We start from the raw sequence: 16,061 nt of genomic DNA, 5'->3' as shown, positions 1-16,061 counted from the left end.
GTCAAGGACATCAGGAAGATATTAAATTATGTTCATTAGATTTTACTGAAAAAAAAATAGGTAAATATGAAGTTTAACAAACACAAGAGTTTTTTGTTTTTTTTTTCCATAGAACCACAGAATCAAAGAATCTGAATGGGCCTGGTTCTCTAACCCAATCTCCCACCCAAAGCTAGAATTGTCATTATCATATTATACATGGTTTTCTAGCTTAAACCTTCCCAAAGCTCATTATCTCATAAAGTAACCCAACCCAAGTCCATTTTCCTCAAGCTTTCCAGTAAAAAGGTATTTCTTCTGCTGATTCCTAGGACTTCCCCAACTTGGTCCTACTTTTGCTTCCTGAGGCCATTCAGAAAATGATGAGCACTTCTGTAACATAACAGATGCTCTAAGAGAGAAGTCACATCTTCACCTAATTTCTCTTTTCTTCAGTGTAAGTTCCTCTGATTCCCTTGCTGCCCAAGTCTTTCCATCATTCCCTTAATAAGACAGACTTTCAAGGCACCACCCCCACCATCCTACTCTCAACACATTCCAAATTGCACTCCATTTTGACAAGTGGGGACAGAAGGTATTCCTCCTAACTCATCTGACCAGTTCACTAATAAATTAACAGAAGTGTTCTTCTTTCTGGATTTGTTAACTGCACACAGCTTACTTGAGTCCAATAGGCAGTGTTGGAGGCTCAGTCTTCAGAGTCTTTTTTGCATGAACTAATGTTTAAAGAGTATATATATTTGTAAAGCACTTAGTACAATGCATAAGTGCTTTGTAATTGTAATTATTGCTGTTAGTTTTAATCCTCCTCTTATAGAAGGTTCATTTGGCATAATTTGTTCTTGGGGAAGCCACCTTTGTCTTGCAATCATCACTTTGTGAGTATTCATGTGGAATGCCTCATCCTCAGATACTAATGCTGCAAAGTCCTAGGCTGGTCCACTCACAAAGTGATTCTTTGCTGGGTTATAATTTCCAAATTAAAAGGGTCCAAATTAAGGTTAAAATGTTGATTTCCTATAATTAAGAGAGCAGTGAGGAGATGATGCAGTAGAGACATTTGAAGGCAGTGAGGGTCAACCTTCCAACCTCTATAATCTTAAGTCCTCTGAAGCCAATGGTCCTAAAACTTTGGGATCCAAGTTTCATTAATGGGAAGGTGAAGAAGCTAAGACTACAGATTTAGTTTTTGAAAGGGACAGTTAAGCTCCTCTCTGTTTCCAGTCACAGAAGCCTTAACTCTGACCAACAGAAGTGTGTTTCATAAGGTAAATTGGGGGCAAAAATGGCAGAGAGCTCAGCCCAAATCCATTTTCAAAGCTAGGGGGGAAAACAAAACACTATTGGTGTGCTCTGAGTCAATTGGCAGCATCATTTTCATAAACAAAGGCCTGAACATTAATTAGTGACCTAAAGTAAATTAGTTTCTCCATTTAAAGAGAAAGGATAAAAACTCATTATTCCTTAAACTCTCCAATTTCACATTCTCCACTGGAGCTCCCAGGGAAGGAAGTCAGAAGGGGAAAGACAAAGTTTCCAAACTGACGGGTCCTAATCTCACATTTTTCAAATAAATCTTATAAACATGAAAAAAATAGAATACAGTCCCCAAGAGAATATGGATGCCAGTCTAGAAACTCTGACTTCATTCATAAGGGGATAATTATAGGTACACAAATAGAATCCAAGTCTCCAAAGTGAAATGCCTACATTTTTTTCAATAAGATTAGCAGCTATCAATGCTATTTTAAGGTTTTTAGATTTAAGTAACTACAAAAACCCCAGAGAGGAAAAGAGAGGACATTACCCAGTGAGGAAACACTTACTCACTAAACTTTGCTCAACTGGATAGTATCCATGGAATCACATGCTGCAGATCTGTGGAAGCATGATGCAAGGTCCCAGTGGCCACTTTTCTCTCATCACTGGAGATGGCAGGGGCAATTGGGACTGCTCTCCATTTTTTCCTATATGCTCATTTCTGTACTAGCTTGGGATCCTGCCAATGTCATCAAAAACTGACATCCTTTCTGATGTCACCATTTCTATGAAAGGTATAATTTCCCTGGATATCCAGGCTTGAAAGCTTGGAGGCCAGCTTAGATTTTTCCCTTTTCCTCACCTCTCTATCACCATCTGGTCAGACACCAAAAACCTGTGAATTTTTCCTTTAAAATATGTTATTTCCAGTCACCTCTTTCTTTCAATTCCCATGATTACCACCTTGGTTTATGCACACAGCTTCCATTCTGAATTGCTGAAATGACCTTAGGTATTTCTCCATTAGGCATTTTCTTATTTCTCCCCTTCATGGCACCAAGGTCCTAGACAATGGTGGCCTTCGTCATCTGCCAGCAGTGTCTGGATCTCAATGATTTTAAATTTAATTCAATAATGAATGAAAATGGCCCCTGTCCTCAGGCAGTTTATACACATATACACCCACACTCACACATATGGAAAGAAAAAGGAATTGCATTGATGTATGTGTATGGAAACTGCCTTTTTATTATCACAGCATGATTGTACTAAAAGAGTCCTTTCAAATTCAAGTCAACAAGCATTTTTAAAGTACCTCCTATGTACTAGGCACAAGGAGAAGATGGAGCATAAGGCGTGACTAGGATCAACTGGACATTAAGCTGATGTCTGAAGCTGAAGAAAATGAAGCTGAGAGAGGTTCCGGGTCACACTTGTTCCAGGGTTAAGAGAGGCACCCCCCATTCACCTTTAACCTGCACCCAGGAGAAGACTATGGAAGTTGTACTGCTACCATGGGTAGCACCTTTTCTACCTTGATACAGTCCCAGGATCTTTCAGTCCCTCAGTTCCTCTCCAGCCTCCAGCCCCAGGTTTTGCATGTTGAGGGAGGATATGAAATGGTAGCTCTTGTGTTTATTACCCACCAAAGACTTCCTGGTAACCTAACCCAGCACAAAATCAGGGCTCTACCTGTCATAATGGGCAGAATTCTCCGGCATTAGAAACAGAGGTACTTATAAAGAGTAATATGAAAAAGGGACCCTTGAAAATTCCTTGAGTATTATTCGAGACAGTCCCCTGTCTTGCTCATCCCTCATCCCAGCTTTAAACAAGTAGCTCATCTTACAGCAGTCAAGATGAAACAAGTTCCCTGCACTCCAATAGGTCTAATTTCTAGATTTATCACCATCGAGCACAAGTAACATCCCGCACATCAAAGGCCTGTCCACTTAAAACAACTTCAAGGAAAGAGAACAAAGTGCTTTAAGCAAAAAGAGGATTCCTTCGGGGAGGGAACTCTAGTGAATGGAGCTTCTAAATGCGACTCATCATTACGACAAAAACACACAGGGAGAATCCTGGCAAGCAGTTCCCCCGAGTTCTTCCACCCCATGGAGCTCTGAGCAGCCCCAGGCCCAGGCCCATTTTTAGGGCTGAGCTCAGAAGGGTCTGCTCTACACACTTCAGCTCCAAGGGTGAGTACATCATTCTTTTGGGGTCTGAGATGGCCCTACTGTGGTGACTGCCCTCCCAAGCAGAGAAGAGTCTGGCTATTCTGCTTTATCTAGTGGGATTCTTGTCTATACTCTCTCAAAGACCTTCATAGGCTATCTCATATTATTACAATCGAATATCTCAGATGTGTATAACGATGATGATATTGTTTGGCTCTTGTCTTTGTTGCAATTATAAGAACCCATGATTTCACATCCCTACTGGTGAGCAGCTTCCCCACCAATGAAGATGAACACTTTGTCTGTGACCACGGTCTTAGAGAAAGTGGCTCGAGCACTGAGAAGTTCAGTGATTGCCCAAGATCACCCAGACAGGAAATATCTAGGACCCAGGTCTCCTGAGCTCAAAACCAGCTCATAGTCACGATAGATAGCACATTTTCTCTCATTGTCAGATCCAGAAGAATATGCAGAAAAAAAGTTCAGAAGGAAAAGAGGAATAAGACAATTCCCTGTTCCCATCTTGTTAAAAGTTTTATATTTCTTTGGAATGTCGATAAGTTCAGTTTCCCTGCCCAATTCCTTTTTATTCTTGTTTGTTTACATGAACGTTCTTATTGACACTTACACCACATTTAGAATAAGACAAAAAGGCAGCTCCTCTGGGTATTACAACTCATATCCAGCCAATCCTGGTGCTTGGACTCAAAAGGGCTTTCTCTGAAATTGCACCAACCAGTCATGTCCAACTATCTAAGTACCTCCTTCATTCATTTACATATATTTATATCAGAGATCCCTCCAAAGAATAGTTTTCTTAGTTTTATTTTGATAACCATGTGGCTGAGGAAGAGAATGGTACCTCGCTGTTAAAATGTGACTTCCTGGCTATTACTATTTCTAAGTGGCTAGGACTACAGTGGGCATAAGGATGATGAGAAAGGGAAATGGAAGAGTTAAACTGCCCCAACCCTACTCATTACTTTCTAAAAGGAAGACCACAGATAAGAAGGGTCATTAGAAGATACAAAGCTCAGTTCCCTTAACTATACAGATGAGGAAACTGAGGCCATGGAGGCTAAGTGGCTTGTCTGAGTTAACTGGATGTAGGGCTCCTTCTGCTGTACCTTTGGCAAAAGGCTAATTAAAGAGCCCAGAACCCTTTTCCTCAAAGGAAAGCTTCAGAGAAACAGCTTAAATTGAGTAAAAAAAAAAAAATGAATTTTAACACTCACTGGTTCTTTCTCTCATTAGGAGGCAAAAACAATTTCCTTCATTTCCAAAAGAAATTTAAAGCTCTATTTCTTGGAGTCATAGATAGACAAAGCATTTATTAAATGCCTACTATATATCAGGCACACAGTTGACAAGAAAGTCCCTGCTCTGAAGGAGGTCACATTCTAATACAAGAAGACAAACCATAATGAAAAGCAGGAAATTTATGAAAATCGGATTATCTAGAGCTGAAAAGGAACTTGGCGGCTATCTTATCTTACAGACAAGGAGAAAGAAGCTTAGGAAAGCTAAATTTTATATATAAATTTGCCTACAGTTAAATGTGAGTTTTACACTTTAGGGGCAAAATTTGGATCCAAGTCATGGGGCTCTGAAGCCAAGGCTATTTCCATTGCAACAGGCCCCCACCAATACAATTTCGGCCTCCAGAACATCACTGTAGCTGCCAACAGTGACTGGGCATCTGTGGCACTCAAGGACTTTGTAGGCGCACAGACAAGGTAAGACACAGCCCAGGCCCACACGTGTTTGACAGTCTGGGTGAAGAAGAGGGGACATATACATAAAAGAAACCAAGGAGCAGGAAGGATGTAAAGGGAGCAATAATCAAGTAAGAATCAGGAAATCTGGGCTCAGTTTTCTGCTCTGCCAATGAATGAAACTTAGACTTGGAACCAGGAAGCAATATACTTCAGATCACTATCTTGGGCAAGTATCTTGAGCCACTATCAAGGGGCAAGTCTTGTAATCTTGTTCAGTGTCTTGGTTTCTTCATCTGTGAAATGGGGAAAATGGATGAGATCAATTTCAAGATTCCTCCCAGTTCTGATATATTTTCAATTCTAACTTTCAAAAAAAATTTTTTTAAGATCATACATAGATCTTTAGTTGAAGGAGACAACCGAAACCCTCTGGTTCGACCTCATATTGCAGAGGGGATCAAACAATCAGCTCAAGATCAAATAGGCATGATCAGTCTCAGCCTCTTCACCGGATCATAAGTGTTCTGTAAAACCTTAAAGAGATTTTCTAAACAAGCTATTAACATTATTTTATTCAAGGTCACATAGGGACAGAGACAACTAGTATTTTCCAGCTAGGTTAGTGCTGTCTCTACCACATTATGTTGCCATTGAGAAAACTGAAACCCTCTGGTTATCTCAATTGCAGAGGATTCAAACAATCACTCAGTCACAATAGCGCAGTCTACTCTTCACGTTCATAAGTTCTAAACCTTAGAGATTTCAAACAGTATAACATTATATTCTATCTCATTAGTCATGGGAAGAAACTAGATTTCACTAGATATGTTACACATATTTTCCTGATCACTAATTGTTAGAGGAATTTAAAGATTCTAAACACTTAAATCACTCTGATTTCCAAGGAACATTCATAGACACAGGCAAAGTATCAGCTAGCTGTCCTACACTTATTATGGGTGAGGAACATCAAATGAAGTTTTTCAGATGAAATGATAGAGCAAATTTGAACTGAGATCACTGAAGGTCAGGAACAACATCTACCACAAACTCATCTTCTACTAGATGGAGTGGCAATCAACGGCAGAAAGCATGCGGAACATACTGAGACCAGAGGAAGGCTCAGAAACAGGCGACAATGCACCATCTTATAGCTGGGTCACCATCCTTCTGCAAGTGGCATCCAGGCTGAATCAGACTGCAGAGCAGAAGGCTCAAACAGCAGATGACAGAACTGACTCGTACAAGTTCTCAGTAAAGGCTTCCGCTCAGATGAAGACCAGAGCTAGAGCATCTTCATTTACCACAGAGAAGAAGACAAGAAAAGATGAAAGGCCTAAAAGACCACTAGATTTATTTTAAAGAAAAGAAAAGAAAAGAAAAGAAAAGAAAAGAAAAGAAAAGAAAAGAAAAGAAAAGAAAAGAAAAGAAAAGAAAAGAAAAGAAAAGAAAAGAAAAGAAAAGAAAAGAAAAGAAAAGAAAAGAAAAGAAGAAAGGAAGGAAGAGAGGAAAGAAGGGAGGAAGGAAAGGAGGAAGGAGAAGGAAGGAAGAAGGAAGGAAAGAAGGAAGGAATCAAGGAAGGAAAGAGAAAGGGCTTTATAATGATGGGGTTAAGAATGGGGTCTGCCAAAAACAGAAGGAATGGAACAGGCCCCAGGGCCACTCCATTCCTTTCCTGCCCTTCCAAGTCTGCCTTAGCCGATGCCCATCTCTGTATTCTAGAGCAAAGCCGTTGGCCTGCGGAGCCCCTTGACAAGTCACTACACAGGACAAGAGCCCAGGGCAATCCTCATCCCAGCTTGGCCATGTTGCTTTTTCGTGTCTCTCACTCCTGTTTCTCAAAGCAGAGGCTGTAAAAACTCCCAGACGCATCACTTTGGTTCCCTAAACACAGCCCGGTCTGCGAGTCTGTGGACAATTGCTTCCAATCAAGGAGAAAGTTTAGCAACATATTTGAATGGGCCTTCCAAATCTGGGTTTAACTAAAGACTGTCAGGAATAAGAGGATGTGGAACTGACCTTCCCAGGCTAGAATCCTCCTGCGGAACAGAGTACGCACATCCCATGTCTGCAAGCACACCGCCCCAGCACGCCAAAGGAAAAGAGATGCCACAGCTCGTGAAAAGGGCTCAAGAAGGAGTGGTCAGAAACTTCAACTTTGTCTCCTGACCTCTCCATACTTGCTGCTGATTCTAGAAGGAAACTGGCTGGCAAGTTCCATCATGAGTTCTGTCATGAGTCCCAAGAGCAATCTTCTCAGAAGTCTCGGAAGTATTCAGAGCTCTGACACGGATCCCTACAAGCCTCAGAACATGGAAACATCTGGCAGCTCCAGCAGAAAGGACTCAGGAGTCAAGAATGAAATCTCCCATGATTCCCAGCAATTTGCACATATCCCTCCCCCACCCCCCCACCCCAATCCCTCCCTTTCTTTCAGCTGTATGGAACAAGAGAAAAGGAGAAGTATTTTCCTCCCCTATTCAGGTCGCCTTGGCAACAGTTTATATCATTGACACTGCCCCCCCCCCATTTTTTTTTTTTTTAAAAGAAAACCATGTAGGCTGAATGAAGCTATTGCAAACACTAAAAAGGCAGTTCTCTCCCCATGTTGCTATGGCACTGCTGCCCTTCATGAAGAAAGCCTGTATTGATCGCAGTCACTGGGGCTCCTTGGAATCATATTAAATTAGGCCAATTCCAATCTTCCCCAACACAAAAGGCCAGAGGAAGGAACTGATAAAATTTGGGTGGGAGGGCAGGATGGAAGGAAGAGGCAGAGTTCTGAGGGCAAGCCCAGAGGTAGAGCTAGATCCCCTTCCAGGATCATCAATCTTAGGAGCAAAAGTCACAAACCCCTCCCTCAGGCCTGCCAAACAAGAGTTGAGCTCTCAAAAAAAAAAAAAAAAAGCAAGACCCTCCCTCCTCCCCACCTCCCCCCTGTCCCTGCCAAGCAGGGTCCTAAGAGCTCTACTCAATGATGCTTTTGCCATGGGACAGCTGATTCAGCCCTCCAGAAAAGCTCTGCCACAGTCGAGGCTACCTGAATCTGCAGTCAGTGCCCCAAGTGACCCCACACCAAGCCAGCAGTTTTCAACAAGCCCCACATCCCAAATGCTTGACGAGCAAACACAAAAGTTTCCAATTAGAATTTCTGAGTTGGGATTGGAATCCTCCCTGGCTCAACATTTTTTAAAAAAGTTCAGCTTTGTCCAACATCTAAGCAGATGCTATTATGGATACAGCTGACTAAAAGGAGGCCACAAAATCTTAATGAGGCACTTGGATAAAGTTCAACCACAAGTCCTGGTTTTTGACCCGCTTTTTCAAGCTTTCAACAATGGAGAAAGTTGCTAAAAGCTGCTAACAATCTCCCAGTTTCAGTGCCGAGAAACAGATTTCTTCCCCCTGGACTTTGCCTTCCTTTCCCAACCCAGATGAGGAATGTCTACTTCTCAAAAAGCCTTGGATCTGAAGAGGACAATTCCCAAATCCTTCCTCAGATGTTCATGAATAGCAGATAAGGAGTTTGGTGCAACATGCCAAAGGAGTCACAAAAAGTCGATCCATTTTAAAGAAGAGACTCCAAAGAACCTCTCAAATGCACTCTGTCCTCCAGACCTTGCACCCTGAGCAAAGGAATCTCCCACCTTAGGGACCTCAAAAGATTTATCTGGTTTTGCTCCCTGCCTTCAGAGAGGTCAGACATTATTAGCCCCACTTTATAGCTCCATAACAACAACCCCTCAAGTCAGAAGGCTGGACAGCTGGATGTGAATGTAGAATCTCAATCTTCTGACTCTGACTTGATTGCCAGGCAGGAGTTAAAAACCCTAAACATAATCTGGCTATACACATGAATCCGAAAGCCTCTCTCAAAAGGGAACAGCAGCTGTACCTCACAGACACGTTAGGAAGCCACCATTTTGTATAGTGGATACGGTATTGACACTGGAGTCAGGAAACTCTGAGTTCAAATCTAGCTTCAGGAACCTATTAGTTGTGTGATCTCGGGCAAGTTATTCCACTTCTATATGCTCAGTTTCCTCAACTAAAAAATGGAGAAAATAACAGCACTTTCCTCACAGAGCTGTGAGGATCAAATGAAATGTTAATTGTGATGGACTTAGCACAGGGAATACATAAACTAGCCTGGTATATAACTGGTATTACATTAATGGTAGCTGTTATTATGATTATTATTTTGTCAGCCATCTTGGCTGTAGCAACCAAACTTCTTGAGTTGCCAAGACTAAAAACCTACTCCTCATCATTCAGTCATCAGAAATGGCAAATCTCATGCTTAGTCTTTCCAGTTTGAAAGGATGTCACCTAACTCAAGACTATTCAAGTGTTGCCTTTGAGATCCTAGAGTCACTTGGTAAACAAGCATTTATTAAATGCTTCCTATGTGCCAGGCACTATGTTAAGTGCTAGGGATATAATAAAGGGCCAAAGTACAGTCAGTTTGCTTTCAAGGACTTCCCAGATGATGTGCAAAAAAAAAAAAAAAAAAAAAAAAAAATCACATATTCTAGAACCTATACAGTATAAATGGGATGTGATGTATGTAATGTACTCTCATTGTGGATGTGGATGTGCTTGTGCACACACTACATGTACTGAAGGGCTGGAAAAGGCCTTCTGTCAAAAGTGGAATATGAGCTGAAGCTTGAAGGAAAGCTTGAAGCTGGAGTTGAAGACCAAGAAAGAGAGTGTCCCAAGCCTGGGGGACTAGCTAATCAGTCAGGGGAAAAGAGGGTGAAATGTCATGGTATAAGAATAGCATGTAGCCCAGCATCACTGGGGATTAAAGTGTAAGAAGACTGGAAATATAGGAAGACGACAGCTTATAAAAAGTTTTAAATGCCAAATAGAGGTTTTTACATTGCATTCTTGAGGAAGCCACTGAATTTTACCAAGAAGATGGGGTGACATGGTGAGGCCAGAGATTTAGGAAAATCACTTTTGAAGCTGAGGAGTCTAGGCTGGAATAGGAATCACTTCCATATCACTACGTAACAGTGACTGAAGGCTTTAGAGAAGAAGGCATACATAAAGTTGGGAAAAGGATGATAGCTCTAAGTCAGCAAAAGTATTAAAGGGAATAGCATACACATTCAGATATAAAAATCTATCTTACAGACAAGAAGGAGGGAAAAGGTGAGCAATTGTGAGGATGAGATAAATAAGTGAAAAATAGCATGGAGGGAAATAAGATAGTTGTCATAATTATAAATGTGAATGGCACAAACTCACCCACAAAATAGAAGCAGAGAGCAGAATAGATTAAAAAATAGATGTTTCTATGTTTTCTAAAATAGGCTGTTTACAAGAAACCCATTTGAAATGGAGAGATATACACAGGGTAAAAGTAAGGGGCTGAACAAAATCTACTATGCTTCAGCTGAAGTAAAGAAAGCAGGGGTAGAAATCATCGTCTCAGACAAAACAAAAGTAAAAATACATCTAACTGAAAGAGAAATAAAAAAAGGAAACTGTATCTTGCTGAAAGGTATCACAATGAAGTCATGTCAATATTAAACATATATATACCAAATGGTACAGCATCTAAATTTCTTAAGAAGTACAGGAAGAAATAGATAATAAAAATTATACTAGTGAGAGACCTCAACTCTCCCTTGTTAGAACTAGATAAATCTGACCAAACATAAATAAGAAGGGAGTTAAGGAGATGAAAAATATTCTGGAAAAGTTAGATATGATAGAGCTCTGGATAAAACTGAATGGAGATGGAGCAGAATATACTTTTTTTTTCTCAGCAATACAGGGCACCTACACAAAAACTGACCATGTCTTAGGACACTTATAACCAAATGCAGAAAAGCAGAAACAGTAAACACCTCAAATTTTCAGATCATAATGCAATAAAAAATTACATTCAATAATGGACAATGGAAAGAGAAATTAATAATTAATTGGAAATTAAATAATCTTATAATCTAAATGGGTCAAAGAACAAATTGTAGAAACAATCAATAATTTCATTAAAGAAAATGACAACAATAAGACACAATGCCAAAATTTATGGGATACAATCAAAACACCTACTTGGGGAAAATTTATATTACATCAATAAAATAAAGAAAATCACTAGCCTCGGCAATAAGAGTCAAGAAAGAGATTAAAGGAATCAGAATAGGCAGTGAGGAAAACAAACTATCACTCTTTGCAGATGATATGATGGTATACTTAGAGAACCCTAGAGATTCTACAAAAAAGCTATTAGAAATAATCCATAACTTTAGCAAAGTTGCAGTTATAAAAATAAATCCCCACAAATCTCAGCATTTTATACATCACCAACAAAATCCAACAGCAAGAGATAGCAAAGAGAAATTCCATTCAGAATAACTTTATTAACAGCATAAAATATTTGGGAATCTATCTACCAAAGGAAAGTCAGGAATTATATGAGCTAATTACAAAAACTTTCCACACAAATAAAGTCAGACTTAAACAATTGAAAATATCAAGTGCTCCTGGATAGGTCGAGCAAATATAAAGATGACAATACTCCCTAAACTAATCTATTTATTTAGTGCTATACCAATCAGACTTCCAAGAAAATATTTTAATGATCTAGAAAAAATAACAACAAAATTCATATGGAATAATAAAAGGTCAAGAATCTCAAAAATTAATGAAAAAAAATCAAATGAAGGTGGCCTAGCTGTACCTGACCTAAAATTATATTATAAAGCAGCAGTCACCAAAACCATTTGGTATTAGCTAAGAAATAGATTAGTTGATCAGTGGAACAGGTTAGGTTCACAAGACAAAATAGTCAACTATAGCAATTTAGTGTTTGACAAACCCAAAGATCCTCACTTTTGGGATAAGAATTCATTATTTGACAAAAACTGCTGGGATAACTGGAAATTAGTATGGCAGAAATTAGGCATGGACCCACACTTAACACCGTATACCAAGATAAGATCAAAATGGGTCCATGATTTAGACATAAAGAACGAGATTATAAACAAATTGAGGAACATAGGATAGTTTATCTCTCAGACTTGTGGAAGAGGAAGAAATTTGTGACTAAAGACGAACTAGAGACCATTATTGATCACAAAACAGAAAATTTTGATTACATCAAATTAAAAAGCTTCTGTACAAACAAAACTAATGTAAACAAGATTAGAAGGGAAGCAACAAACTGGGAAAACATCTTCACAGTTAAAGGTTCTGATAAAGGACTCATTTCCAAAATATATAGAGAGAGCTGACTCTAATTTATAAGAAACCAAGCCATTCTCCAATTGATAAATGGTCAAAGGATATGAACAGACAATTTTCAGATGATGAAATTGAAATCATTACCACTCATATGAAAGAGTGTTCCAAATCATTATTAATCAGAGAAATGCAAATTAAGACAACTCTCACATACTACTACACACCTGTCAGATTGGCTAAGATGACAGGAAAAAAATGATGAGTGTTGGAGGGATGGGGAAAACTGGGACACTGATACATTGTTGGTGGAGCTGTGAACGAATCCAACCATTCTGGAGAGCAATATGGAATTATGCCCAAAAAGTTATCAAACTGTGCATACCCTTTGACCCAGCAGTGTTTCTACTGGGCTTATACCTCAAGGAGATACTAAAGAAGGGAAAGGGACTTGTATGTGCCAAAATGTTTGTGGCAGCCCTGTTTGTAGTGGCTAGAAGCTGGAAACTGGGTGGCTGCCCATCAATTAGAGAATGGTTGGGTAAATTGTGGTATATGAATGTTATGGAATATTATTGTTCTGTAAGAAATGACCAGCAAGATGAATACAGAGAAGCTTGGAGAGAATTACATGAACTGATGCTAAGTGAAATGAGCAGAACCAAGAGATCATTATATATGTCAACAACGATACTGTATGAAGATGCAATTTTATGGAAGAGGATTTCTTTGACAAAGAGACCTAATTCAGTTTCAATTCATCAATGATGGACAGAAGCAGCTACAGCCAAAGAAAAAAAAAACACTGGGAAATGAATGTAAACTGTTTGTGTTTTTGTTTTTCTTCCCAGGTTACTTCTGCCTTCTGAATCCAATTCTCCCTGTGCAACAAGAAAACTGTTTGGATCTGCACACATACATTGTATCTAGGATATACTAGGACATATTCAACATATATAGGACTGCTTGCCATCTAGGGGAGGGGGTGGAGGGTGGGAGGGAAAAATCGGACCAGAAGTGAGTGCAAGGGATAATGTTGTAAAAAAAAAAATTACCCAGGCATGGATTCTGTCAATAAAAAGTTACTATAATAAAAAATAAATAAATGAATAAAGAAAATCTAAATAGAATAGAGAAAATAGAGCAAATTAATAAATTGGGCATGCAACTAAAAAATCTAGGAAAAGAACAAATAAAAAATTTCCACTTAAAGATCAAATTGGAAATCCTGAAAATCAAAAAAGAAATTAATAAAATTGAAAATAAGAAAACCATTGAGCCAATATGTAAAAATAAAAGTTGGTCTTGGGGGGTGGAGGGGTAAAATAGATAAACCATTTGTTAACTTGATTTAAAAAGGTGAAGAAAACCAAATTACTAGAATCTAAAATGAAAGGAGTGAATTCCCCACCGATGAAGAAGAAATTAAAATAACTGTTAGCCACTATTTTGCCCAATTACATCTAATAAATTTGATGATCTAAATAAAATGGATGGCTGTCTACAAAAATATAAATTATCCAGATTAACAGAAAAGGAAATAAAATACTTAATTACCCAATTTTAGAAAAAGAAATTGAAAAAGCCATCAATGAACTTCCTAAGAAAAAAATCTCAGGGTCAGGTGTATTCACAAGCAAATTCTACTAAAGATTTAAAGAACAATTATTTCCAATAGTATATAAATTATTTGGAAAAATAGGCTAAGAAAGAGTCATGCCAAATTCCTTTTATGACACAAATATGGTGCTGATAACCAAAGCAGAAAGAATCAAAATAAAGAAAATTAATTTCCCTAAAAAATATTGATATAAAATTTTTAAATACAATATTAAGTTAGCAACAAGATTACAAAAACATATCACAAGAATCATGCACTACAACCAGGGGGGATTTATACTAGTGATGCAAGGCTAGTTCAATATTATGAAAACTATTTTCATAATTGACCATATCATTAACAAAACTAACAAAAACTATATGATTATCTTGTTAGATGCAGAAAAAGCACTTGACAAAATAGAACACCATTCCTATTAAAAATACTAGAAAGCATAGGAATAAACAGAATTTTCCTTGAGATGATAAGTAGCATTTATCTAAAACCATCAGCAAGTATTATATGCAATGGGGATAAACTAAAACCAATCCCAATAAGAACAGGGATGAAACAAAGTTGCTCATTCTCATCACCTTTATTCAATATTATACTAAAAATGTTAACTTAAGCACTAAGAGAAAAAAAAATAAATTAAAGGAATAGATCAGTAATAAGGATACAAAGCTATCACTCTGCAGAGGATATGATGGTATATTTAGAAAATCCTAGAGAATCAACTAAAAAAACCCACTAGAAACAATGAACAACTTTAGCAAAGTTATTCATTTAGCAAAGTAATCAAAAATATGAACAGATAATTTTCAGACAAAAAAAATAGTTATTTCTAGTCAAAGGAAAAAATGATTTAAATCACTATTGATTAAAGAAATGCAAATTAGGACAACTCTGAGGTACCACTTCACACCTCTCAGATTGGCTAGGATGACAGGAAAAGATAATGATAAATGTTGGAGGGGATATGGGAAAACTGAGACACTAATGCATTATTGTTGGAGTTGTGAAATGATCCAACCATTTGGGAGAGCAATTTGGAACTATGCCCAAAGGGCTATAAAACTGTGCATATCCTTTGATCCAGGAGTGTCTCTACTGGATCTGTATCCCAAAGAGATCATAAAAAAAGGAAAAGGATCTATGTGTGCAAAAATGTTTATAGCAATCCTTTTTGTAGAGGCAAGGAAATTGAATAGATGTCCCTCAGTTTAAGAACAGCTAAATAAATTATGGTATATGAAGATAATGAAATATTATTGTTCTATAAGAAATGATCAATAGGATGATTTCAAAGAAGCCTGGAAAGACTTACATAAACTGATGCTAAGTGAAGTAAACAGAATCAAGAGAACATTAGGCAATTCCAATAGACTTATGATGGAGAGAGCCATCTGCATCCAATGAGAGAACTGAATGTGGATCAAACATAATATTTTCACCTTTGCTGTTGTTTGTTTTTTCTTGTGGGTTTTTTCCCTTTTGGTCTGATGTGTCTTGCTCATCATGATGAATGTGGAAATGTTTAGAAGAATTGCACATGTTTAACATATATTGGATTACTTGCTGTCTAGGAGAGGGGGAAAAGGGGAGAGAGGGAGGAACATTTGGAACACAAGGTTCTGCAAAAGTGAGTGTTAAAAAATATCTTTGCATGTATTTGGAAAAATAAAAAGCTACTAATTTAAAAGATAAGATCTCTGGGTATGGAATGCTGCAGGCACTGTCAGACAATAATTATTTGTCAGAAATGTCACAGAGGGAGTTTCTCTTCAGAGATGGATCGGATAGAGGTCCTTTTCAACAACTCCAAGACTCTGGGCTTCCAAAATCTGTGATGTTTGGTTCTGTTTTTATGTTTGTAAGAGGGAAAGCTAACAGAGAAGAGGGAGAAGGGGAGAAGCAAATATTGAGAAAAGACTGTGATATGTTTTATTTAAAAGAAACAGCAATAAAACTGCTTAAAAGTAGAATGCACTACAGGGAAACATGATGTGTACACCGTGTTTCTAAAAATCAAATTTATAGTTGAAAATGAAAGGGAAAGGAAGATAGAATAAGCATTTATTATTAAGCACCTACTATGTGCTAAGCGCT

The 16,061-nt window shown here is 38.2% G+C and overlaps 1 protein-coding gene across 3 annotated transcripts in view; it reads right to left on the bottom strand.

The window, feature by feature from the left end:
* LOC100933747 (NADPH--cytochrome P450 reductase) overlaps positions 1–16,061 on the bottom strand; it is an 83,360-nt gene that overhangs the window by 18,604 nt on the left and 48,695 nt on the right. Inside the window, exon 1 of one of the 3 annotated variants that reach the window (XM_031967976.1) lies at positions 7,175–7,482. The exons of the other annotated variants lie outside the window; for them this stretch is intronic. Coding sequence (XP_031823836.1) covers positions 7,175–7,221 — 47 coding nt within the window. The 5' untranslated portion in view covers positions 7,222–7,482. Of the gene's footprint in view, positions 1–7,174; positions 7,483–16,061 lie in introns of those variants that run through there. 3 annotated transcript variants of the gene reach the window in all.

This window comes from Sarcophilus harrisii, chromosome 4 (assembly GCF_902635505.1).
Source record: "Sarcophilus harrisii chromosome 4, mSarHar1.11, whole genome shotgun sequence".
Taxonomy (NCBI): Eukaryota; Metazoa; Chordata; class Mammalia; order Dasyuromorphia; family Dasyuridae; genus Sarcophilus; species Sarcophilus harrisii.
Note: the sequence above shows the minus strand (reverse complement) of the source record. Positions and strands in the feature narration are given on the sequence as shown.